A 27,578-nucleotide genomic window follows, 5' to 3' on the forward strand; every position below is an offset into this window, starting at 1 on the left:
GTGCCCTTGACGGGAATCGAGCCTGAGAATCTGGCAGACACTCTAACCACTGGGCACACCGGCCAGGGCCCTATGTTCATGTCTTTAAGAGGGACAACTGTGTGTGCTCTGATATCTTACTGTGTCCCTTAGCAAACTGATGCAAATTAGTGGTCAGATAGAAGAACGGCAAGCTGCAAGTTAAAAATTTCATAGTTTCATACTTGTAAAATGGAAATGATACCAAAGTAGTTGAGCGCATACTATTCAATGCTTTCTATGTACTAACTCATTCTATCCTTACAACAACCCTATGAATTGGTATACATTACTGTCCCATAAAAATTAACTAAAAATAAAAGATAGGAACCCATAGTATATATGTTACATGGTTAAGAAACACACAGATACTACAATAAGTACAGTGCTTGAAAAAGACTTGAAGACTTGTGGAAGTGGGAAGCTTGTGAGTTGTTATGAATTAGTGAGAGGAGGTTCATCTGAAATTGGGTGGGTGTGGCTCAGAGCACATCTGGTGACTGAAGCAGCTGGCACATGTCCAGGTGCATGCATCCTGTGTATTCCTACACAGCTTGGTTCATCTAGCCACAGCACCTGCCTTCACCTAGCGTTTCTCACAGATGAAATCATGCATAACCAAAAGCGAAATTATTATGCTTAAATAGTTCCCTGATAGATCAATCGCATGGGAACACATTTGCATTTTCAAAACAGGCATCATAGCAGAACTGACTGTACCTAATTTATTTCACTGCTAAGATCAAATGAGATGATCTCTATAAAGTGCCTAGCACAACACCAGGCACAGAGTAAACATTCAATAAAAACTCACTGAAACGGTTAATACTAGTGTCTCTGCTGGCTTGTTGACACATCCCTTATAAACTGAAAGTGCCAAGTTGAGCTTCTACTGAGCTGTTTAAGCCTTGCAAACAAAAGGCATCTCTAGCTCAATAATACTTCCCAGCCTTAGATCAGGAGGTCAGCACCTACAACAGGCTCCCACCCAACAGGATGAGGGCTTTAGAAAGGTCTTCATAGCAGTTGGACATGGCCAGGGGTCAGGATACAAATGCCATTTTCCTAGGTAAAGAAATGGATGCCAACCTCCCTAAATAAGCATGACCCACCAGGAAGAGAGGTGTATCCCTGCAGCTCAGAGAATACCAGGAAATCAATGAGAAACTAACCTAAATGATAGGCTGCCCAACACCTAGTGGGATAGAGAGGAATACAGCACAGGAAGGGCAATTTTCATGTTGCAGAAACAGACTAGATGCAGACATCTTCAGTTGCCCTGTCCCCTGCAGATAGCACAGGGCTCTGGAGTCAGGAAGATTTGGGTAAAAGTCCTGGCTCTTCCACACACTATGTATTTGATCTTGGACATGTTAACTAACCTATCTGAGCCCTTACTTCCCCATCTGTAACATGGGGACAATCTGTATATGTTGTAGGACTAATGTAATGGTTATAAGGAACTAAAATATGCAAAAGTATGACTCAGAAGACAAGTGCAGGGATCATTTTTCATTACAATCTGCTATTTATTGAAGACCTCCATCATACACACACACACACACACACACACACACACACACTAGAGGAGGCCCAGTGCACAAAATTCATGCACAAAGGGGGTGTCCCTCAGCCCAGCCTGCACCCTCTCCAATCTGGGACCCCTTGGGGGAAGTTGGACATCCCTCTCACAATCTGCGACTGCTGGCTCCTAACTGCTCGCCTGCCTGCCTGCCTGATGGCCCCTAACTACTTCTTCCTGCCAGCCTGATTGCCCCCTAACCGCTCCCCTGCTGGCCTGATTGATGCCTAACTGCTTCCCTGCTGGCCTGATTGCTCCCAACTGCCCTCCCCTGCCAGCCTGATGGCTCCCAACTGCACCTCCCCCTGCTGGCCTGATGGCCCCCAACTGCCCTCCCCTGTTGGCCTGGTCACCCCCAACTTCCCTCCCCTGCTGGCCTGGTTACACCACACCCAACTGCCCTCCCCTGCTGGCCTAGTCACCCACAACTGCCTTCCCCTGCTGGCCATCTTGTGGTAGCCATCTTGTGGCAGCCATCCTGTGGCAGCCACCTTGTGGCAGCCATATTGTGATGATGTCACACAAGGGCATGACGCCACCTAGGCTTTTATTATATAGGATATATATGAATGGTCTAATTTAATCCAGATGTAGACTATTCTTATCCTCATTTAACAGACAAGGAAGCCAAGGCTCAGGGAAGTTAACATCCCCAAGTCCAAGTCCACTCAACTCACAAGTAGTGGCCAGGATTTAAATTCAATTTGTCTGAATCCAAAGCCCTTTTTCCTCCTACAGTACTATCCCTACTCATTCTTCCCTCACTGGTCTAACCACCCAAATTTCAAATATTTGACGTAGAAAACTGATAGCCATTAAGTATTTTAGAGTGACCACAACATCTGCTACTGGAAGGAATCCCAGGGCCCATGTTTCAGAGAAAGAATTATAAGTTGAGGCAACAAATTCACAACTGACTTCCATCAAGATGTGAACAGGAGTTCCTTGCTGTCACCCTCCCCCAAAAAATTCTATGGTCAAATAAATTTAGAAAACAGTGAGTTAAAGAAAGGCAATCAAGTATCTCTATGGCAAGACTCCAGAAAGCCTCACTTACACTAAGATTCATTGTAAAATATTCAGTTTTCCCAAAATTTTTGAAACATTGGACACCTCTCCCTCCATAAAACACCTAGTCACCTCTCAAGGAGCACTGTTTGAGAGAGGAGGGCTTTAAGGTTCTCAGAACAGCTGGGAAGGCTTTTTTATCATAAGCCTGTATCCTCACTTTTTGTTGTTGTTGTTGTTCCCACAGTGATCCTTTGTGTCTGGTTCAATTTTAAATAACTAACATTTATTGACCACTTACTACATGCCAGACACCGACTTAGGTACTGGAGACTCAAAACAACTGTGGGGGGTGCAGTTAGTCCACCTAATAAACCAAGAAAGGACATAACCATGATAGGGTGGCAGTAGACAGTTGTCTTTTATTGCACTTAGCACTAATGGGGGACTCGGGCTTGGCAGAGAATGCTTCTAAATCTGTGCTGAAGAAACGGTGAAGTGGCCCCCAGAGGATGGACAGCAACAATCAAGTGGAGAAAAATCTTATAAGAACACATCACCCAAACCGGCCAGTGGTCAGGTTGACACCCCTGAGTGTTAGGCTCCCTGGAAGGCATGTCATGCACTAGAAAGACCATAAATTTTGAGCTCAAATACCAATTTTGCTATTTATATGTGACCTTGGTTGAGTTCCTTAAACATCACCTGTAAAATGGGGACCATATCCATTTCAGACCTGTCAAGATCAAAAGAGGCAAATGCATGTAAAATGTCTAACGATCTGACTGGCACCACACTCAGCACACATTAGTTCCTTTTTCTTTGATGGGTGACATCCTGGAGTAATGTGTTCAGAAAAAGTCTGAGCCTGCATATGGGCTTGGAAAGAAGAGAGGGTAATGATTGATTAGCAGTGTCTTCCATGAGTCACATATTGGCTCAAGGTAGCTGGGGACTTTCAACTGAATGCTTCGTCAAGAGTCACTACCCCGAGAAAAAGAGTTTTCTAGAGACTTGGGAACCCTTAGGAGGAAGTAAATAGCCCTAATAGAAGGCTCTCTCACTACTAAGGCCCCGTCAGCTTTTCTGCATTCCCTTATACCCCTCCCTTTTTTTCATTTTCAGAAAATGGGCAAGGTTGATTTCTTCCCTTTGTAAACAAGGGTGTGTGGTGGTGTGAAATTAGTATAGTATCTGCCCTGGTTCTAAAAGAATCTTCTTTTGAGTCTGAGAACCATGCATGTGGCCTGCTAATTACGGCTGGTCCCATTCTGAATGGGTCAACGGGATTCCACAGGCCCTTCCAGAGGCAACACAGGGACCCAGGCAGAGAGGCATTCCACTGCCAGGAACGATAGAAAGCAAGCAGCCAGGGAGCCCCTGGAAGAAACTCCACATTTTATGGATTGAAAACATTCTTTTTGAGTTATCATTAATCACCATTTTTACCTTATCATTTCTGTGGTCCTATGGTTAAAAAGCAGGTCCTGGCTGAGTGGCTCAGTTGGTTGGAGCATCATCCCATAGAACCAAAATATTATGGCTTCAATTCCCAGTCAGGGCACATAACCCAGGTTGTGGGTTCGATCCCCTGTTGGGGCATGTACAGGAGGCAACCAATCATTGTCTCTCTCTCACATTGATGCCTTTCTCTCTCTCTCTCTCCCCTCTCTCTCTAAAATCAATAATAAATAAATAACACAATATATCCTTGGGTGAGGATTGGAAAGAACAACAACAGTAGAAACATAAAAATGGGAGGTGGGTTATGTGATTGTTTCAGAGTAGGGGAGACGGAGGAAATTTTAGAAGTGGAAAAGTTCTAGGATGTCGAACAGATTCGTCCCTTTCATTTTACCTTCCTCTGGCACATATTCATTATACAGTCTGTTGTCGGGGGACTGTGCTGGCTGCCGGGGTGATGGCAGATGGACAATTCAGACATGAGTCCGGCACTCTTGGAACTTTGAGTGTAGCTGGGGAGATGGGCCACAAATAGCCAGACAATTAGTTATCCTTTGAGGCTCAGATGAGAGAAACAGACCCAAGATGGGAATTGACATGTCCACCCAGCTGGACAGTGTTGAAGCTGAGACCAGAATTCCAGTCACCTGTGTCCCAGTTCACTGCTGTTCCCACTGGGCCACAGTTGGGGCACCAGGAGCTTGACAGGGATATGGGAGAAGAATCTGGCACTAAGAGTACAATGGTGGCCACATCTCTACATCTTCCACAGAAGAACAATAGCATGAGCTGGGAGATTTCGCTGTCTTCCTGACATTCACTCTTGCATTATAGTGGTTTCAGCTGCCTCGGCGGGGGAGGGGGGGGGGAGCTAAACATCAGAGCCTTCAACAATCAGGACAACAAGGAAGAAAGAGGAGAGCTTCCCCCAGAACCAGTTGGAAAGGACAGGGAATGGGGGGTGCAGATCCACCCACAGACAGAGCTCTAATCTATCTGCTGCACTTTGCTTGAGAATTAATCACACAAATCCCTTTGATAAATCGAGGCTGTTATTAGACAACACTAATATCCCCCTTAGAGTAATCCAGACAAATACGCTAAGAGGGTGGCAGGGGGGTGCGGTCCGAGTGGCTGGGACACAGACCGCTCTCAAGTTCTCATGCAACCACACATGAGCGCGTGCATGGGCACTGCAGGCCCCCAGCCCCAACCCCAGATGTCTGTTCCCAGCAGCACCCTTGGCTTCTGCCCCAATTGCTTTGGGCAAGGACTATAAACTGAAGAATAAGTGAACAACCCCTGCTTCCGTCTCCTCCCCAGCTCTGCCACTGACCTAATTCTCCACAAGAGAGGATTTTTCCTTGTTGGTCCTGCTTGTCTGTAAATCATGCCCAGTGCACACAGAGCCTAAGGCGGGCCTGGCTAGGAAGCAGGGAGAAGCCAAGAAGCTTGGAAATGCGGCGCCAGCTGCCATTTCTTAGGGAGCAGGATGACTGGAAATTCTGTTAGGCTCAGAAGAGATTGAGGGGTTAAGGCTAGGAGGAGGCAGGCACATCATCAAGATCATCCCAACTGCAAGTCTTTGAAAAGTACGAGAGGAGCTCTGGTAATACAAAGTTTCAGTTTGGGGTTTTTATTCTTTCTTGGCAAAATAAAAATCTAGTTATCCTATGTTAGTTTCCAAAGTTGCTTTAAGTATGTTCCAGGTAAATAAACTCTGAGAATCATCATTGTAGGCAGGCGCTGGTTTCTATGCTGGCCTATTCCTAGGAGTAAGTATTTGGATAATTCTATTCACTTTCTATTCTGATCATTGGTCAGACAAACATTGGCACTGGACAGGACCTCTGAGATCACATAATTTATTTTTCTTCAGCATTTACCAAGAGGTTTTGATTGCACACTTTGACCCTGAGACCTTTTAAGTCTATGTTGGTATAATCAGGATTAGGCACACACTGAAACATTTTTTTATCAAGGGAGTATTTTTCAGATGCAAACAATATGAGGCTCATAATTCTTCAATTCATTTTCTCTTCAGCATAGTTAAACCACTTCTTATTTTCCCAATTCATTTATATTTTACGGAATTCTTTTGAACAAGATCAATTCCTCTCCATGTGTCCTCTCCAGTGAAGATTTGATTCATCGACCAGTTGTTCTTTTGTGTGCCTCTAAAATTTTGCCCGTATAACTTCTCCCATTGTGAACATTCTTTCGTGTCATTATTCCTACCACATCCAATTTTCTCACATCACATTTGCCAGTTTAAATTTTGTTGTGAATGGTTGATTCTTCCTTCAATGTTTTAGTCAATAACAAATTTTACCATGTACATTTTTAGCTGCTTTCAGTTCCATTTTGTGTTGATTTTTTTCCTGACGGTCTAATTTTTTTCCAGGTCAATTTTTGCAGCTCAAAAACCTCTTCCTACTACTATCGTAAGTCTCTGACTTTTTTTTTTTTTAAAGCAGGTCCAAAACATACCTGAGGGGTCACAGCATCAGGGTCAAAATACCTTGTGTTTTTTATAGAGACCCAGGATTAAGAAACTGAGCTAAGGTCATAGATAAAATTAGCATCAGAGTTTTGGTGGGTCATTTTAGAATACTGATACACAGCTCCTCCCTTGATAAAAATATGTTTCAGTGTATGCCTAATCCTGATTATACCAACATAGACTTAAAAGGTCTCAGGGTCAAAGTGTGCAATCAAAACCTCTTGGTAAATGCTGAAGAAAAATAAATTATGTGATCTCAGAGGTCCTGTCCAGTGCCAATGTTTGTCTGATCAATGATCAGAATAGAAAGTGAATAAAATTATCCAAATACTTACTCGTAGGAATAGGTCAGCGTAGAAACCAGTGACTGCCTACAATGATGATTCTTAGAGTTTATTTACCTGGAACATACTTAAAGCAACTTTGGGAACTAACATAGGATAGATTTTTATTTTGCCAAGAAAGAATAAAAGCCCAAACTGAAACTTTGTATTACCATATTTTCTTAAAAAATAAAAGGCATTTAAGACCCCAAAATTAAAAGGGCATGATCACAGAATTTTTTTTAAATCTGACTTTTTAATCAATTTCTGACACTATGTTCATCTTTCTTGTTTTCCTGAGGAATGGTAAAACTTTGTTCTAGTCCCTTCATGTGTCTGTCCTATCAGGTTGAGGGTAGATTGGCAAGTCTCTCTGTGCTTCAGTCTCCTTGTCTAAAATGGAAATAAAAGGTTACATAATCTATTTACATAGTTCCTGAAACATAGTAAGTGTTCAATAAATATTAGGCCATTTTGGGTCAAGCTGGTGCCCAGATTCAGACTGTATCTCTACTCTTCCAAGCTGAGAATTTTTTAGACAACCTGGAGTATAAATGTCCCTGCTAAGAAGAGCTAAAGGGCATGGACTGATCAGGACAACCCCTACTCCTCTTCCTGTGCCAAGAAACACATCATGGCAGGTGCAAGACCTGGGAGAGCAGGTCCTAGGTGAACATAAGAGCTAGGAAGAAAGGGGAGCTCTTTGGAAGTGCTCAAGCTGATTTCCTGGCTGTGGATAGACTCATGCTGTGTGGCTACTTGAGGAACAAGACTCTGTAGGCTGGAATCAAATGAGAATCCCTGTGACTTTCTTGTTTCATCAGCCTTTCATCTTTACCTTCTCCATAAACAGCTCCCTCTAGATCAGGGGTGGGGAACCATTTTTCTGTCAAGGGCCATTTGGATATTTATAACATCATTTGTGGGCCATAAAAAATTATCAACTTAAGAATTAGCCTGCTCTATTGGTCAAAGATTGAATTAACTCACCCCTAATGCCTTGGCAAGGCCAGACCAAATGATTTTGCACGCCTTATATGGCCCAAGGGCCAGAAGTTCCCCACCCCTGTACTAGATAGAGATTCTACCCCCAAATCCTCACCTCTAGGGCTCTGAACTCTGGATGGAGATGTCCATGTGTATGCTCACTTACCAGACAAGCTCAGCTACCCTCATCCTATCACACTGACAACTTCTCTCTTTCCCCATCCATCCATCCCTCTGCATTACCCATTAACTATACTAGTATTCCAAACAAATATATAACAGTAAAAGACATATTTCCTGTCAAGGATATTATACTAGTCAACCTTGTCCCTAGGCCAACCAAGTGAGAAAGAGTGTAAACAGCCCCTGTCCATTGCTTCCTCCCTATTCCTTCTCACCTCCAGAGAAGCCTTCCTAACCACCCTTTTTTTTCTCATTAGATCTTCTGTCACCTTGTTCTTTCTATCTATTGCACTCATCAAAATTGTAAGTATACATTTATTGGTTTTCCATAGTTATATTTTCTTCTAATTTGTAAGGTCTATAAAGATAGGCACCAAAGCTGTTTTTATACCACAGATTATGTTTGTCAACCAATGTTCTTTTGAATCAATCAATTCTCTTGAGCCACATATCTTTTCTCAGTGTAATATAGAGGAATAGATACTAGACTGAGATTAGAATATCTGGACTCTAGTCCCAGTCTGGCCAATTTCTAGCTGAGCGGTCTACTGTATGTTACCTTGCCTCTCTAGGTCAGTTTCATAAAAGGAGGAGATCAGACTGTGATGCTCAAAAGGGAGGAGGGGTAATCAAATGTATGTATTGGAGGCAGATATGTAAATCAAATCAATCTTCATTTTACAATTTAATACAAGCAAAAGATTTCCACCAATGCTTGAAAAAAGGCCTTTTAGCTACTGTGATTAAGCTGACAATAGACCAGCAACAACAAAATATCACTGAGGGGTTATGGGTTACAAAAGATTGAGAAAATATGTGTTTCTAATTCAAGTAGTCCATGGTTCAATGGAATGGTCCATGGGATGGAATAAGACACCAAGGATAAAAAGTAGGGTTCCAGGACAGCTTGTATGTTTCTCTTTGCAACAAGTGTCTAAATCAGGATCAAACCCAGTCAAAATGGAAAAGATCAGAGGACAGGTCATGAAGAGAAGAAAGGTGGTACCGTGCCTGCTAGAGGCACTCTCACTGGGCCAGCAGAGAATAGGGCTGGGTTGCTGATGGCCTCAGGAGCCACTGTTTAATGCCTGATTGAAGAGAGGGCAGAGTGGGGTGAGAGCACAATCTCCAGATCAATGCTCAGACCCGTTTCTTAGGCAGAGAGATTACTCCCTCTCTTCAACTGCAGTCCTCTCATCTGCAAAATCAGGAAAACAATAGTAAAACCTCCTGCTAGAAGTGGTTGAGAGAATTAAAGGAAATCATTTTTTAAAGCACTTACCCCACTGCCAGTAGAAATCACTTCATGAGCATTAGTTCATCACCATCATTATTCTTAAACTAGAGGCCTGGTGCATGAAATCTGTGCACTTGGAGGGGGGGGGGGGCTATCCCTCAGCCCAGCCTACACCCTCTCCAATCTGGGACCGCTCGGGGGATGTACAACTGCCAGTTTAGACCCAATCCCTGCCTACCTGATTGCCCCTAAGCGCTTCTGCCTGCCAACCTGATCACCCCCTAACCACTCCCCTGCCAACCTGATCAACGCCTAACTGCTCGCCTGCCAGCCCGATAGCCCCCATTGCCCTCCCCTGCCGGCCCAGTCACCCCAAACTGCCCTCCCCTGCCGGCCCAGTCGCCCCAAACTGCCCTCCCCTGCCGGGCCAGTCACCCCCAACTGCCCTCCCCTGCAGACCTGGTCACCCCTAACTGCCCTCCCTTGTCAGCCTGGTTGCCCCTAACTGCCCTCCCTCCCCTGAAGGCCCAGTCCCTCCCAACTGCCCTCCCTCCCCTGCAGGCCTGGTCGCCCCCAACTGCCCTCCCCTGCAGGCCCGGTCCCCCCTAACTGCCCCCCCCCTGCCGGCCATCTTGTGGTGGCCATCTTGTGACCACATGGGGGTGGCCATCTTGTGTGAGGGTGTGATGGTCAATTTGCATATTATCTCTTTATTATATAGGATTTAGTCAATCGAAATAAGCAGGTGATAACTCGTAAAATGTCCATGAAATTAAGCTAAACTCAGCCCTAAGTCCAACAGCTCCACCTGTGATCCTCAGCCAGCAAATTCAGGTTGGGAGAGCTGGCCTGAGAACTGGGTCCACAAAAAGCCCTGGAACCCTGTGATTCCCTGGAATGTCTTAATCAGACCCCTGAACTTCACGAAGTCTTTGCTCTGCTATATATGAAGAGGCCACTGTTATGCTATGCTTCTCCTTTCAAAGCATCCATCACTTAATATAATTGCATGGTTAATTAAGCATGAAGGCATACCTATCTTGTTCATCACTCTCTACACCCAGTGCTTGTGACACACAGTGGGCCCTCAGTAAGTGTATGCTATTGTTGCAGGAGGCAGAAAGAGGTACTTTTCTAGAAACATCACCGTGTTTCAGGAAGAGATTCCGTATGAGCATGCATGCTCACGTAGCCTCCATTTCTTGGTTCCCATTACACGCCAGCTGGGCCCCTAACACCTCAATTTCTTCTGCTTAGAAAAATGTTCAAAGGCGTTCCCCTTCTCCTGAGGCTCTCCATTCTGACTTACGCTGGATAAGCAACTTCAGATTGCTGAACAGCAATAAACAACACAGCTGGGTGAAAATTCCCATGTCCCGAAATTCCTGGAAAACTGTAATGCACAGCAAGCACTCGGAACACGCCCCGCCCTAGTCTCCAGCCCTGCAGAGTCGGCAACAGGAGAAAGGCAGCCAGCAGGCAACCAGAACCCAACCTCGATTTCCTTAAGAAAGTATTTAGTTTTCTTTCCAAGCACCCCAGCCCAAGGCAGGGATAGAGAAACCACAAGTGGATTAATTACTAGCACTTACATCACTGGCTGCTGAGCCAGAGGCTTTTGTGCCTCCACTGTGGGGGATCTGGTTCTTTCAGCTCACAGGGGCCAGAGTCAGAGGACTCTCTTCCCTAACACCAGAGAAGGGGTGTGGCTTTGAGCTGAGCATTAGTGCTGGTACCCCTGAGAGTTCAGTACCCAACTGCAAGAAAAATGTAGCCAAGGCATTTCATGTTTAACATCCATAGTCTCAAAGAAAAGCCAAGTACAAATGAGAATGCCAACATGCTTACCTTAGACAAGTCACCTCATTTCTCTGGGTTTATTTCTTTCAGATCATTGAGTCCTTGATTCCCATCAGATTCTAATGCTCTAGGAGCTAAAACTCCACCATGAGAAGAACATCCAAAATCTTTCAGGTTTGTCATTAATACATGAGATTTAAGTCTCTATTTGTAGACGTTTTCTTAAATTTCTATTTGTAGAAATTTTCTCAATTACCTCATTAAATTGAAGGTAGAAGAAAGGCCAATGTGTATGGTCTCTGAAATTAAATTATGTCATTTTTATGCCATTTTATTGTATTCAAATGCATGCCCCAACTTCAACCAGGTTAAGAAGGTATACTCTTCATTGTTTAACCAGTAAAGAGCTTTAAGGAACTTTCTTTTGTTCCTAGTTTCCTTCTACATCTCTGGTCATCTGCTTTAATCTATACCTTTTCTTCTACTATACTAAATATTAAGGTTCCTAAAGGTTTTGAAGTTAGCCTTCATCTTTCAATTATACTCCTTGCCTGGACAACCTCATCTATGTGCAAACCTTCCTTCACCCCTAAAACAAGAATGCTAACATCTGGGCCAGCCCCGTCCTCTTCCCTAGCACAACCATTGCTCCTACTTGCTTCTGCCCATCTCCCTGCAGATGTCCTAAAGGTTCTGAAGAGAAGTAAGGATATAGACAAACCAAATTTGATTATTACCTTTACCCCCACCTGTACCCCAAATCTGCTCCTCCCACTGACTTTCCTGTTCTAGTTATACCTACAACTAGAAAAGCATGTTATCAAAGCTCCTCCTTCCCCTTTTCAATAAATCAATAATAATTTGTAATAATGGCTACTATTCACTGAATGCTTACTATGTACCAAGCATTGTTCTAAGCATTCTATGTGTACTAGCTCATTTAAGCCTCATAGCAATCCTAAATGGTGGGCACTATTATTCCCATTTCACAGATGGTAAAATTGAAACACAGAGAAGTTAAGTCCTTGGCCCAAGTTTTCACAGCCTAGTGTGTGTCAAAGCCAGGCAGGCTAAGCCTAAAACACTAAAAGTCACTGCCTTGCCCTAACCAGTTTGGCTCAGTGGATAGAGTATCGGCCTGCGGACTCAAGAGTCCCAGGTTGGATTCCTGTCAAGGGCATGTACCTTGGTTATGGCACATCGCCAGTAGGGGGTGTGCAGGAGGCAGCTGATTGATGTTTCTCTCTCATCGATGTTTCTAACTCTCTCTCCCTCCCCTTCCTCTCTGTAAAAAATCAATAAAATATATTTTAAAAATAAAAAAATAAAAGTCACTGCCTTTCCAATTATTAAGTTTCTCTCCTTAACATCTCTGCAGTCGGTACTTCTTCCATCACTACCCTCACACAGTACAGATTCTTTTCTCACCAAAACCACACAAAGTCCCTCCTGGCCTCCCAAATTGCCATCCAACCTATTGTGCAAACTACCCCTAGAGCTCTTTCAAACATTGAAATCTGACTGTCAATATTCATCTGAAAAACTTCTGATGGCTCCCAACTGCAGAAAGAAATAATGTCCAAAATCCTCACATAAGACTCCCATGCCTAACTCCTTCTTGTATTATTCTCCTTGGGCCTCAGTCCTTCAAACCAGCCACATTAACCACTACAAACTACTGGAAACAGCATCCCGCTGTTTCATAGGGCTTCCCCAAATGTCCCTTCCTCCAAGGCTTCTAAATAAAGCTCCCAAGTCTATCCCAATAGTTTCCACTGTGGGATGTCATCCAACCCGACCCCCTCCCCAACCAGGGTGGAACACTCCTCAAGAGCTAGTCTGCAAACACCCGACCTGGTGTATTAGCAGCTCCAATGTCTTTTGCACCTGTTGGCCTGACAGGCTTCCCAACTAGACCATAAGCTCCTCAAGGGCAGGGGCCACACTGGTACATAAGAGGCACTCACTCCATGAATTAGAAGAATAAGTTCATTAGAAGAATGAACTTGTTCCAATAAACAGAAGGCCTATTCCAACAAATAGATGATTATACATCACCAACTGCTTTGCTAATCTTTGAAGGTACTTCAAAGACTTTGTTCTCTTACACATTCCAAACTTAAACCAGTAAATACCATGACTTTTATACTGAAAGAAGCTCTGAAATAGTAGTCCCAATAAACCCATCCAAAGTTGAAAATATTGTAAGTTGAAAATGCATTTACTACACCTAACCTACCAAATATCACGGCTTAGCCCAGGCTATCTCAAATGTGCTCAGGATACTTACATTAGACTGGAGTTGGGCAAGATCATCCAACACAATAGCGTACCAGTCATTTACCCTCGTGATGGTGGGGCTGACTGGGGCTGCAGCTCACTGTCGTAGCCCAGCATCACAAGAGAGTATTGTACTGCATATCACTAGGAAAAGACCAAATTTCAAGATTCGAAGTGTGGTTTCTATTTAATGCTATCACTTTTTCACCATTGCATAGTCAAAGAAATCGTAAATGGAATCATGTTAAGTCAGGGACCATCTGTATTAGTAACTCCCAACAGTGAGGCCTCAGAAGAAAGAAAGTGTGAGCACAGTGCCTTCCTATGGGACCCTCCAAAATCATCTGGCCAGGTCAACCAAGACCACCACACACAGGGCTGATGACAGAGTAGAGGCACCCAACACACACCACTGGCATCAGGAACCTGAAACCTGCAAGCCCCAAGGATGAGAAAGCCAAGGGTAACTATAACTGATTAAAAAGAGAGAAATGAAGACTTAAGTGGCCTCCAAACCTTTCTGACCAAACTCTCCCTTAGAAAAAAATAATTTTACTATGTTCTTCCAATAGACATATTTATTTATAAATAATTTGCATTTAAGTTAACCAGACATTTTTATTGTCTCTTTCTTACATCCCCAAAGAATGGCATTGAATGTGTCCCCTTTTCAAGGCCACTTATCTAGAGCATAATCTTCCCACCCCCTGAAAGGTAGAGGATATATATTATCAAACATAAGGGTGGACCTGGCTGCTGAGATTCCCAAAACCATGGAGTCCTTGTTTTGGAGGCACATACAAACCAGCACCCACTCCTGACAGGTGTCACTTCACCTGCTACATCCTTCCAGTGACTGGGCTTGACAAACTATGGATTTCATGGTTCAACAGCTCTAAGCATCAAAATTCTTCCTCTGTAGCTCTGATCCCTTCAAGTGTCCCGCCCTGTAACCACTCCCTCCTCCATTCAGCAGCTCTTCCGATTCCCGTGGCCAATTATCCTGTCCCCAATGAGCCTTGTCTTCTCCAGGGAATCCATGCGAGCTAATGGGGCCTCTCCATCTCCAGTGACGACAACATGCCTGCCTCAAACAGCAATTCCACATGCATTTACATGGTCCCAGGCTGGCTACTGCCTATAATTGTTGTAGGAAACCATTGGTTTGTAAACAGCAACAACAACAAAGTCTTTCTAGTCTGTCCTCAAGTATATCAAACCAAGTGGACTGTATATGTACTTGACACAGATTCAATGAAAACTTTCCCAGAGTAAAAACACCACCTTTCCCATTAAAAGAGAGAAAGCTTTTCCAATGGTGGTCCAGGCCACTGTGGTCCAAGTCATATCTGACCTCACTGATTAAATTATCCAACTGCCATCACTAAGCTCACATTCCTGGGGCCCTGCATCCATCCATCACCCTTGTTAGGGAGCACATAGACACATACATGAACACAGACAGGTGTGTATGCATACAAAACATGAATGCATACTCATACACACACACAATGTACTTTATTAAGACAAGTAATATTTATTGAGTACCTGGTTTTTGTTAGATATGTGGCATTTAGCACCCAGCTTGTATGTGCAGTAATTAACAAAGGGAAACAGGGTTCCACCTTGATATCATGTCTTACAGTTCTCAAAGAGAATACCTCCTCACATATGTTCCTACAACAGAAACTGGGAAACCTAGCTGAGCTACTGCAACTGCATTAAGGATGTGAAAGCCAAAGGGAGCCAAGAGACACATTAAAATGTAGCCACTGGTTATATATTCTACTAGAGGGGGAAATAGCCCTGATCTGCATTAACACAAGGCTGAAAATGCAACATCAAAATAAGCAAAGTTTCTACAGCAACTAAAACCCAACATCTTCTTCCCCCGAGGCCATTACCACATGACTGTGAGATGGTCAGGCCCACTTCCCAGCACACGCGTGGGGCCCATGGCTGGACAATGGGACCTCAGAGTAGAAGTCAGTGACTGTGGGCACATTTCAATGCTTGGACTCAAAATGATGTCTGTGGACTTTGCTCTTAAAAATAAACTATTTTTTAAATATATTTTTATTGATATCAGAGAGGAAGAAAGAGGGAGAGGTAGAAACATCAATGATGAGACAGAATCATTGATCAGCTGCCTCCTTCATGTTCCCCACTGGGGACCGAGCCCGCAACCTAGGCATGTGACCTGACCAGAAACTGGACTGTGACCTCCTTGTTCATAGATCAACCCTCAACCACTGAACCATACCAGCCAGGCCAAAGTAAACTATTTTAAACCACAAAATTATAGGACAGGTCTCCTTTCTTTGCTGCAGTGTCAGTAAAGGGACTGTCAATGGGAAGGTGGCTGAGAGGCAAGACTAGCCTTATCCCCTTTGGGGTGCAGGAGGGAATTCCAGTCTATGACAATATGGGAATAACATCCTCTAGCCCTGCCTAATCCCTCTCCCTAGGAGACTCCTGCCCAGCAGTGCCAAAAACACGGGACACCAGGGACACTTGGCAGAGTAGAAGCATTCTTGGACAGGGCTTATGCTTCCAAGGCCAGTTTCCAGGAGCAACTACCAATACTGCTCCATCCCATACCCTCATCTTTTATTTCAAGCACCCTGTTAGACTTCTTAGCAAAATCTTGGTGTCTGTTGGGGTGTCTGACCCTGGCTGCCAGGATGGGCTTGTCAAGCAAGTCCAATCCAATTCCATTTTCCTCTGTTCCACAGCTTTCTAGAACTTCGCATCTCATTGCTGAGCCATTAGAGATGTCCAAGGGGCTCCTTGGAAATTCAGAGATGCTGAAAGCTGGCTGTGTATGGAGAATGATGGTCCATCTTAGGGGATGAAATGAGGCACAGATTACAAAGCCAGAGATGGGCTAACCATGAATCTTTCAGAGTGCACGCTCCCCAGGAACAGAATGACTACAGCATGAATCACCTGCTTACATCAGACTCTCTTTCCACATCAATGCCTCCCCCATTGTTTAAGATTAATCACAAGCAGTTAATTCTAAATAACTCAGTGGTGTGTGCACCGCTAGTGCCACAATACAGAATCCCTCATGAATTTTACCTTGACACGGGGGTTATTTCCTGCAAAGCAGCATCCAAAAATGTTAGGACTCACCCACAAGGCCCACTGCAAAGGTCAGGTTGCTTTCATTAGAATTAGGACCCAGGAGGAAGTGGCTGGGAAGCTGACTTTGGCCTGATGTAGGAAGAGCTTGTTCCCTGAGAGCAGTGATCAGAGATACATTAGGCTGCCATGGAAAGCACTGAGCCCCCTTCACTGAAGCTGGGGTGGGGGGAACAAATGTTCAGTGGAAATAGGATGGGAAAGGAGTAGTAGGCCCCAACTAGTTAAAATCCTCTCCAAGCTTATTATCTCATGATTCTTCACTGTGTGCCTTGGTTTCCAGTGCACCACACAGGGCAAAGCCATGACCAGAAGGCCTATAAATATCGGACTGTCTTCTACACAGGTCATGGGACCTGTGCGTGCTTCATGCTGTACACAAGGTAAAAACTGAGAAGGGGTTCACAGAACATTGCCTCAGCCTCTACTCCAGCCCTGTCTTTCCTGACCCAGATCAAGCAAATACAATGTGGAGTGACTAGTCTTTTAAGAATTCCATGGGTAAGATCTTAACACCCTGGGAGCCCACTCTTCCCCATTCCCTGAGCCGTCCAAGGCTAACCATGACTGAGACAGGACCCCTTCTGGACAGGAGAGAAGCCTGAGAGAACGTCGAGGATAATGGAACCATAAGTGTCTGATGACTTCCCAGCTTTTCCAGTTTGGATCACGGATAATTGATTTCAGCCGTCCCTCTTCATACTTTGGGTACTTGTTTCTATTTGAAATCAGCTTATTAAGTAAATAACGGGACAGTCACACTACACTGTCTCAATTCTCCAGGGGAGGCAGGCTGCATATTGTCAATCATCACTGGAGGAGCGGGTATGGAACTGCCTGGAATGCACTGCCCGCTGGAGTGGAGACACCAACCCTCGAGTTGCCTACAGCCACTGGAGTACTGAGACTCTGTTCTCTGAGGGCTTTGCACTGGCAAAGGGGACCACTTCAGGAAAACTGAACTGGCAGGCGGGAGGCAAAACTGTCAGGAGAGGATCGGATGCATAGAGTTTCGAGGAAAACTTGAAGGCAAAGCTCCCCTGGGTCATTTTCTTAGCTATAAAGATACCACGCTTAAATAAAAGCCTCAGTAAAACCAAAAGGATCCTAAATGCACTGCACAGCTTAAGCTGGGAGCTTCAAGTTGCCTACAGCTCATTTCGCTGCCTCTCTTTCATCTCCACACCTCCAGGCCCTCGCATACCCTTGCGGAGTACAATGTTTCCCCCACCACCACCCTCCCCACCCCCGAAGGAACAAGCTGAAAGCATTCACAGGTCCAGGGACCACATGCAAAGTCAGTTTTATCAGAGTGGCGCTGGGTGGTTTGGCTGGATGGCTATGAGATCAATTTGTTTCTAAAAGCTGCCGGTACTGGTTCTTGGGTTTAAAAAAAATTTTTTTTAACTTTGGAAAGTACATTATTTAGGAACATTGTGGACATCAGTGGAGGTTTGAGAGCAGATATAGACAATGACACATTTAAAGGGGGCCCTGTATTGCTTTTAAATAGGTCACCCAAAGACATCAATTTCTGGAGAACAACAGCAGTAATGACAACCCACTGGCACTGTCAGTTCCCAAATAGATCACGAAGACAGGCCTACAGAGCCACGCCGCCTGCTTCTCCTCCATCAGCCACATCCTGTCACCTGTAACACAGCCCCCCACTGAGCCATGGCAAACCAAACATCGGAACTTCAGCTGGGAAAATCTCAGGAGAGGGCCTAGGGTATTCCCTCTGTTCAAACATTAGCTGGTGCCTTTAAGTCTACTGCACACATTGTACCCACTGGATATCCTAGATGTCCCCCCTCCCCCCATGCCTTCCCAAACCATATTCCTATGTGCCCTCCATCCTCCCACACTCCCTCTTCCTGGCTCTTCCTGCCCTGTTGGTTATGAAGTGAAGGACAATTTGTCTGTGATGAAGGGCCATAGGTCATTGGGGAATCGCACATACACCCAGAGCAACATTGCTGTCACCGGACAGCAACACGTCTTCTTAACAGAGGCGGATCCACAGAGCTGGGGCTGGGAGCTTGTGACATTGGGGATTCCTTAAGAAAAAAATTATAAATGCAAAATAAGGTAGATGGCCTTGGAAGGGGCCCATGGGAGTGAGGATATATAACAAATTTAGTTTCATGGTAAATCCGCCTCTGTAATAATCCCCCCTTCCACACACACAAAGGAAAGAGGAGAATAAACACAGAGAAAGGGAGTTTGGTTTTGTTATCTGTGGAGAGAGTCAGAAGGCAGCAGGAGAGTGAGAAGGAGTCCGACAGAGTAATCCAGGAGCTCCGTCCTTTACCGCCAGCCCTGGGTAGGGTGCTGGGTACTTCCTGGCACCTGGGAAACCAAAGGTAAGTCTGCAGAGGTCATGCTGCCCAGTGATGCTCCAGTGTGGTGTAGTTCGCTCCAGCTGCCTTGGGACCCATGGGTTCACCCAGACTTGTTTTCAAACCAGGGTCTTGAGGGTGAGAACTGAATGCTCAGAATCATTCATTTCATTCTCTCTTATGCTCTCATATTCTCTCTTTCTCTCTGACTGGGAGGAGCAAGTCTCCTGGGACTGGCCTCGCTGATAACCTCCTACACCAGGAGCTTGACATTTTGCTTATCATCAGCATCCAGGGAGGCAATGCTCCATTTCTCCATGGAGACACATGCCACTTGTGTTAATTGAGAAGGGAGCCTAGGAGCAAAAATAAAATGCCATGGTGAGGCACTGGGCTCTCAGGTCTGAGTCTGCCCTCACACCTTCTACCCACAACAGGTTCAAAGGCACCTCAGGTCTGGTCTTCTCACCTTTTATGTGGGATGGCAAGGCCTGCCTACCTGCCCCATCTGGTAGCTGTGGGGGCCAGAACACCTCGTTTGCAGACAAAGAGCTCTGAATATAGTCCAATAGGCACAACCCATGCTCAGTGGCCCCATGCCCTCAGGCAGGGGAGAATAACAATGAAATTGGAGTCTATACCCTCCTGAAATCCCCCTCCTTTGATCTCTGCCACCTCTCAAACTGGGATGAAGGGAAATGGCAGAGGTGGGCTGGGATGGGGTGGGAGGGCTGCTCAAAGGAAGCTTCAAACCTGTGAAACTAAATTGACACATGGTTTGTTGTTATGCTCATCAGGAGTCCAACAACCCGGAGTCAGAACTTGTTCTTTCCCATGGTCTATGCTTATAACTTTATATGTTTTGTCTCATTTCATGCTCTCAACAGCTCCATAATGTACAATTTCTTTTTATCCCTGCTTTGCTGCAAGCCAGGATGCACAGTGGTTAAGACTGTGGGGTCTGAAGCTAGACTGCCTAAATACAAACCCCAGCTTGGCTGTGACCTTGTGTGACCTTGGATAAGTCATTTAACTTCTTGTCCCTCTACTTCCTTATTCTCAAAGTGTGAATAACAATAAAGAGTGTCAAGAGTGGTTGTGAGGGTTTCAAGAGCTAATACATGCATAGCAGGTAATATAGTGCAGGATGGAGTGAGTGCTCTATGATTGTTAGCTATTATAATTATTATTATTATCATTATTACTATTTGATGAGGATACTGGAGCTTCCAAAACCTTCTCCAAAGACATACAACTTGTAAGTGGACAAGCCCAGATTTAAGACCAAATCTTTTAACTCCTGAGCCATGCTCTTAGCCACTACACTAAACTTTGTTCAAGTCCCAGATTCCTCTGCTCCTGTTTCCTCATCTGTAAAATGGGGCTAGTGAGGATTAGATGAGACAACTCACATAAGGCACCTAGGATGTCAGGCACATGGTAGTACTCAATAATAGTAATAGTAATAGCAATAGTAATAGTAATAATATCATTATTACTTTTGTCCAGGAAAGGGTACTGACCTTCAGAGCCCTGTCCAAAGCCTCTCTCACTCTAGACCCATTTCGGGGGCTTCACTGCTCTGGACACCACTGTGGAGCCAATGACAGTAGGGCAATAGGAGTCATCAGGGAGTGCACTTTAGTCCCATCCCCCACACCCCACCTCTTCTGTCCTGTGAAGGAGGGAGAGGACCCAGCTGATGGGCAGCTGCCCCAGGAACTGGGAGCCATCTTTCCAGGGCAGCCTGCAAAGGGAGCTAGGGGACTTGAGGATAATTAGCCCCCAGCACTGGGCCTGTGGTGTCTCATTACCAAATGCAAATGCAAGTTCATGTGCCACTCAAGGCTTCTGGCAAAATGCCTGCTGACCCTCAACACTGCTGAATTTGGACTGAAGCATCACCCAGGCCCACCCCCTGCAGCTGGTGTGCAGGCCCTGCAAAGGAGGAAGGCTGTTCTCACTCCACTGAGGGGGAACAAGGAAGAAGGGTCTTATTTCTCTGAAGGAGGCAGAGATGCTATGGGGGGAGGTGTAAAAAATTGCTCTTCCCTCAGCAGTTAAAAGAGGGATTATTGGAGCAAGTGGCGGGCGGCTGCTCTGCCATTTAGCATACAGCATACCAGGAAATTTCATTTGGTAATCAGGAGGAGAGGAGGAAAAGGGAGCAATCAGACCCCTATTCAGGCTCCATTTAGTGACAGCCCCTGCTGGCTGGGCTGGTCCTACCTAACGCCTGAATGCGTGGGGCACCACGTCTCAGAAGCAGCAGTCCTCCTTTGTGTATGTTTTAAGTCCTTGCTTCTGTGCTGCAGGCTCCATACCAGGGAGAAGTATTCTGAAAGAAGTCAGCCTTTACTCTCTGACTACTCAGCACTCCCCTCGGTCCTCCCACCCCTCCACCACCACACCTCCCGGCCCAAGCCTTTCAGGAACACAGATTAGGAACAAAGCCAGTTACAATTCTGGCAGGATGTGCACTGGGAAGGGGGAGGGAAGATGATTGTGTTTTTACACGTGTCCAAAACAGGAGGATCCAGCTGTGGCAATCACTGGTACTCAACTCCAGCATCCGATGTCTTTGGCCCTTGGTAAATGCTCAGGTAAGCATCTTCTCTTGAAACACCATTTCATCTTAGTTCTGGCTTTGAGAAATGGGGGCAAAGTCACAAAATTCTCAATAAAAAGAGAAATGATTAAAATTAACTTTCAGGAAGGCATACCAAGGCCACACAGTGGTGTTGAGCCATCAATCAAACCAACCGGTATAGGCTGTCAGCTTCAGACAGTTAGGAGGGATGGGGGAGTAGATTAATGGACACCACATAACAGTGTGCTTGTAATAAGGGTCTGGCCCTTGTCACCAACACTCACCACTATACTTCACTGTAGGACGCCAACACCTGAAAACTTTATAGCTGAGACTCGAGATAAGCAACTTCTGGTTTGTACACCTGCCCATGTCAGCAGAAAAAATAATAGTTGGACCATGTACCAAGATTTAGGAGTTGAGATCAACCTGTGAGGTCTTCTCCATCTTCCCTTGGCCCCACCCCACCTGCAACAGGCTGACATCATGCTAAATGAACTCTTCATGGAGATTAGTACTGAAATTTATACACCTTGGATATGAATCAATTCTTCACGACCATAAGATTGTTGTGAAATTCAATACTTGTACATTCATATTAAAAAAAAAAACAACAGTTAACTTTAAACTCATTTCAAGGTAATGACACATGAGGGACCTGCTCCCTAGAGGGAGCTCAGGATACCTCCTCATTGTCCTGTGAGCTTCAGGGCTGCCCATAACAGGACAGGCTGTGCTAAACAAACACCAGGTGACTGTGCTGCTCCATAGCTTAACTAAATTCCAAAGTAGATATATTTCATTTTAGAATCATTTGGAATTGTCTGCACTTCCATCCTCCAAGAACATGACTGAAAAGGCAAGATTAAATGGCAACATTAACAAATCTGAAGTTAAGCACCAAAATATTTTATTCATAAACATTACACAGAGAAGTAAAAATCTAGATTATTCTTCCTTCCATCATGTGCCAGAATGTGCAACGTGACCATAAATTACATTGGGGGTCTCGGAATGAAATCTTCCCAGGAAGGCTGTGTGGAGTTGGGTCTGCAACTAGAGCCAACAGCCTTTCAGCACCTGACAGAGAAGGCACTGTGTCTGGAACCTCTTACCACTAGGCCCAACTCTCCCATAGCAACTATTTCTGGTGCCCTCTGGGTTTTAACCAGAGAAGACACCAACAGGGGATGAAAATAGCCCAAAGCCCATAAAAGAGATATGCATTGTTCCTGAAGGGCAACATGGAGACATTTTGGAGCCATTGAGGCGTAGAAAGCCAGAGAGGCCAAACAAACATCAAGCCTGCCGGCATGCTAGGAGCTAATGGACCACAGAGAGGGCCTCCAACAGGCCCTGACCACATCCATCTGAAGCTGCAGGAGCCCACTCAACTCTTCTTGCTCTTGAACTGCTAAAGCACAAAGTACAAAATGAATCTTCCACACCAAATGCAAGCCCTCCTGCAATGAAGGGGTAGGGCCCGCCCTACACATTGGGACAATCAGATGCCTGGTACACATGACTGGCTGCTGGGAATAAGTCCCCTGGTTCCAGTTCTATGACCTGTGCAATGTAAAGGGGGAAAAGGGAATGGATGCATCCTCACTACCTGCTTCACCACATTATCTTGAGGAAAATGGGTAGGCAATTTTTTAGGCTATTTATCTTGTGTTATGCAGATATGCTTGACACTCAGCAGCTGCTGTGATTTTTCCCCCTTAATATGTTACAGGTGAGTTTTCCCCATTTACTCTAAAAATTAACTATGTGTGTCGAGAACAGATATTCTCCAAAAGCCTGTGATGCATTTTTGTGATTGATTAGACATGATGACAATTACCGGGATCAACAGGCTCCAAGTTATCAACAGTAAATTCTGATACTTCCCCAACAGCTGCCCTCACCTCAACCTCTGCATGGCTCTGTTCCAGGCCAACCAAGTGTTCCTCTTACTACACAGTTTATTTACTCTATTTACATATCAGGGGAATAAATGATCTAAGCTGTTTGCTTGCCTTCTACAAATAGAAGTATGAGTCCATCGCCAAGAGATGATCTGAACGCTGTAGAAAGAACTATTGTTAAAACATACATATTGCATTTAGCTATTAAAAATTGATCTTCAATCTGCTTCAAAGAAATTCTGCTATAGGTCACACACACGCACACACACACACACACACACACACACACACACCAAAACAAAAAGAGAAAAGACTGATTGTGTACATATACAGTATAGAGATTCTTCCTGCAGAAAAGTGCTGATCCAGACCTGCCCAGAGGAAATGAGTTCTTTTTAAACACACACAAAAAAAATGCAATCAAGTATAATCAGCAAGTTAGCAACACACTTGCAAACACCCTGGTCCCTAGAAAGGAAGAATGCCAGCTTTCAGTACAAGTTCTGAGAACTGAACAGATCCTTTGGGCGAATGAAAAGCAAGTGATCATGTCAGCATCTTCAGGCAGGACTTTCTCCAAAGCCAAGACGCTTTGGAACAGCAGTCAGCTCCAGAAGGCACCTGCTTGCGAGAAATGCTTCAATAACCATATTCCTGACATGGCTTTGTGGGTTGGAGTTGGCTTGGCCCCTCTTCCCCATCCCTTTTTCCAGTGGGTTCATTGTGGGGTGAGGGTGGGGGGAACAGACGCCAGAAGAGATGACATGCATGTCTAGCATCTGCCTCGCCTGTAGCCCATCCAAAGGAAGGGAAATACAGTGCCCAACCCAGTAGAAGAAAGAAGCAGCAGAGACCCAGAGACACTCCTGTGATAGCCCATGCATGACCTACACAGAGGCCTCCAACAAGAACCTGAAAGTGTCCTAGTCTCCAGCACGTATCACCTGTGAAATAAATTTAGCTTTGATTGTAAAAATTGTTTAAATAGCTCCTAGTAACGAAAGTTCTTATCAACTACAACCTGCTTTTGGGGTTCAGCTCTTCCTGGGAAAGTTTGAGGAACACCTGCAGCACCATTTCTCATTATAAATCTCAAGGTAGTGGGGCCTCACCTCAAAGAGATCTTGGGAGTCAGTGCTAAGACACTTACCTGGCCCCACTGACCTGACCTCACTCAACCTGCTGGTTCTGCACAATAGAATCACCAGGAAGCCTCAAAAATATATAGATGTTTGGATCCCACACTCCATAAACTTCTGAATAAATTGTCCGTGCTATGAGTTTTTAAACTCCTCCAGGTGATCCTAATATGCAACCAAAGTTGAGAATCTCTATTATGCCCTATACCATCCCACCACCTTCATGAAGAGAACAGCATGAGATGACTACAAAAACATCTCCAGATGTTTAACTCCAAAAGGATGAGAGGAAATCTAACTTCCTCACCTCTTCCTCAACCCAACCTCACCAAACACACACATATGGCCAGTTCTCACACACTTGGTCATTTCAGTGGTCCTTCCTATTGAAATCTAGGCCTTTAGTGAGTCCAGGAATCTGGATTTTAAGTAAAGCCGGGCCAATTCTCAGATCTAATACCAAATAGTCAAAATTTGATGAATAAGATGAGGGCAGCCTTGGACATGAGTCCCTTCCTCCCTTTCCCTGGGAAGTTGTAATTGAACTTGGGATGTTCTCCATGGCTATGCTGAGTGTTGCCAGCTCCCTCAGAGGCTTGGCTGGACAAGGGTCCTGTCATTTTCTGAGCCTTCCTGTACTGTTCTCACACATGGAGAGGAGAGGACAGGAAAGAATAACTTCATATAAAAAAATCCTAGTGCTAGAATGAGGAGGCAAGACAGCCCATCCCCAGATGCCTCATCCATCCTCTAGATGCCTCCCAGAATATTGTGGGAGGAGGGGTATGGTTGAAGGACTGGGTTTACAGTGGAGCCAAGCATGGACATGCAATCCATCCACCCTAGTTCTTCTTTGCACAGCCATTCCTTATGCTGGGGATTATAAGAAGGAGGTAATGGGGAGTTTCCCATCCCTCCCCAGGGGTCCAATTCTCAAGGGATTAGGAGGGACAGAGATAACCACTTTGCCAATTTTCTATCTGATTTCTTGCCCTGTGTTGATCCTGCTAAGCTGTGCTTGGGTGGAAGGAGCTGAGCTGGGCACTGATTCTGCAGTCACTTCATCCAGCCCTTTGAGTACAGCCAAATATTGAGTAAGAAGCTCATGATTGAATAGCCAGGATTCTCTTTCTGCTGATAGCTGATGGATTTTCCATTGAGAGCAAGCAAAGGATTTTCACCAGCTCCTTGGGGAAAGGGCCGGATTATCTAACATGCAGCTAAAGATGCACTTCAATGTGTACCAGGGCTCTTGGCCTTCACCCAACCCACTGAATAGGAATAAGGAAGAGGGCCCTACCTTCGGAGCAGAGCTTGCCACCATAGCCAGTGGTAGAACAGTCACAGGTGGGATGGCCATCCAGGAGAAAGCAGATCCCACCGTTTTCACAGGGACGGTCGCCGCAGGGTCCCTCGGCATCCAACTGGACACCCTGGCTCCCCAGAAGCCGAGGCTCTGAGTTGCCGTACTTGAGATCCAGGATTAATCCCTTGAAGCCGGGCATGGCCTGTACTCCCTCCAGGGTCAGGGCAGAAGGTCGTATGTCTGCGGGGACTCCGCCCAGGAACAAGTCACTGACCACCTCCATGTAGGGCCGCTGGGGCTGCAGCTCCCCAGACTGGCCCTCGCCATCCAGCACCAGCAGCGTGTTCAGGCGATCGCGGCTCACCATGAGGAAGTGCCAGCTGCTGTCATTCACCTGCTTGTCGGACAGCACAGCAGTCTCAGTGCAGTCCATGCTGAGGCGGAGCTGCACTCGGCCATCCACCAGCGAGAGGCAGAGGAAGTCGCAGACACCGCCATCGTCCAGGTAGAGGAGCAGCCCCGTGGAGACATTGGTCTTGAACTGGAAGCTCAGGTCGCTGCGCGTGCTAGCATCCCAGCGGAGGTAGCGGGCCCACTGGTTGGGTAGGCCCATGAATTCTAGGCCCAGGCAGAGCCCCAGCAGGGACCCCAGCAAGACGCTGGCCTTCAGGGTAAAGAACACGGAGTGCGCGGTGAAACTCATCGTGGCTGCGGAGACTAGACAGCTCAGAGGAACTGACAGCCAGGGATGATCCCCCTTTGCAGAGAAGGGAGAGAGGGAGAAGAGATGAGTTGGGGGACAGAGAGCACACAAGAGGAAGAATCACACAAATATTGAGAGGGTGAGGAAGGAGGAAAATGAGATGGGCACAGGAGCAAGAAATTCACAAAAGAGCGGAGGAAAAAGGGCAGCGGAAGAGGAGGAAAGTCAGGTGGGGGCACTGAGGGCCTGGAGTGAGGAGCAAAGTGTCTTTCTCCAAGAAAAGATCTCAGCTATCCATGTGGATCCGGAGGCCTTGATTCAAGGAGGAGAAGGTAAGCGGTGGGTGAGAGCCTTCAGCAATGCACTCCTCCCAGCGGACCCCCAAAGGCCCCAGCCAGAGAGGCCAGGGAGAGGGCTGGGGTCCGAGGTGCCGTGATGGAGGAGGAGTGGGCGGTAAGGTGAGCCAGGTGACAGGTAGAAACAGGCCAAGGAATAGTCCTGAAGATCTTCCTCCTAGCAGCAGGAGGCTGCGGGGAGAGGGGCAGCCGGAAGCTGAGTGCTAACACAGAGTCCGGCCCTCAGCAGAGTGGGTGCAGACTCAGGCTTCATGGTGTGGGCCAGAGGCAGTCCTGCCCATAACCTGCTTCCCAGGACTCCTGCAGGAAGAAAGGAGTGTGGGGAAAAGGAGAGAAGGAGAGGAAGATTAGGGCATGTGTCAGGAAAATATTGCATCCCAGTTCACAAATATTGTTAGATTGTGAGCCAGTTTATTCTAGGGATTCCCACAATCCTTGGTGCTTCAAACATGACGGAGGACCAGTGTTCTTCCAAAGCCTTTGTAGAACCCCCAGCTCAGCTCCTAATAATGCACTCAGTTTTTCCACATGCAAAAATAGCATAAAACCCCCAAAGCCATATCAGCACATTTGTACAATATTCAATATCACAGGATCACATAGCCAAAGTTTATTTTTAAGAGAAGTGTTAACGTTGTATACACTCAAATACACACATGTAATTTTAACATGAAAATGACAGAGGGTTTGTTTTTTTAGATTT

At 45.6% G+C, this 27,578-nt stretch overlaps 1 protein-coding gene across 4 annotated transcripts in view; it reads right to left on the bottom strand.

Annotated features, from left to right (window-relative positions):
• Positions 1–26,519, bottom strand: part of NRXN3 (neurexin 3) — a 1,497,182-nt gene extending 1,470,663 nt beyond the window's left edge. For all 4 annotated transcript variants that reach the window (XM_054715858.1, XM_054715857.1, XM_054715860.1 and 1 more), the window contains exon 1: positions 25,811–26,519. In XM_054715858.1, coding sequence (XP_054571833.1) covers positions 25,811–26,519 — 709 coding nt within the window. The remainder of the gene's footprint in view (positions 1–25,810) is intronic.
• Between the last annotated feature and the right edge of the window lie 1,059 nt (positions 26,520–27,578).

Source organism: Eptesicus fuscus, chromosome 5 (genome assembly GCF_027574615.1).
Source record: "Eptesicus fuscus isolate TK198812 chromosome 5, DD_ASM_mEF_20220401, whole genome shotgun sequence".
Classification (NCBI taxonomy): domain Eukaryota; kingdom Metazoa; phylum Chordata; class Mammalia; order Chiroptera; family Vespertilionidae; genus Eptesicus; species Eptesicus fuscus.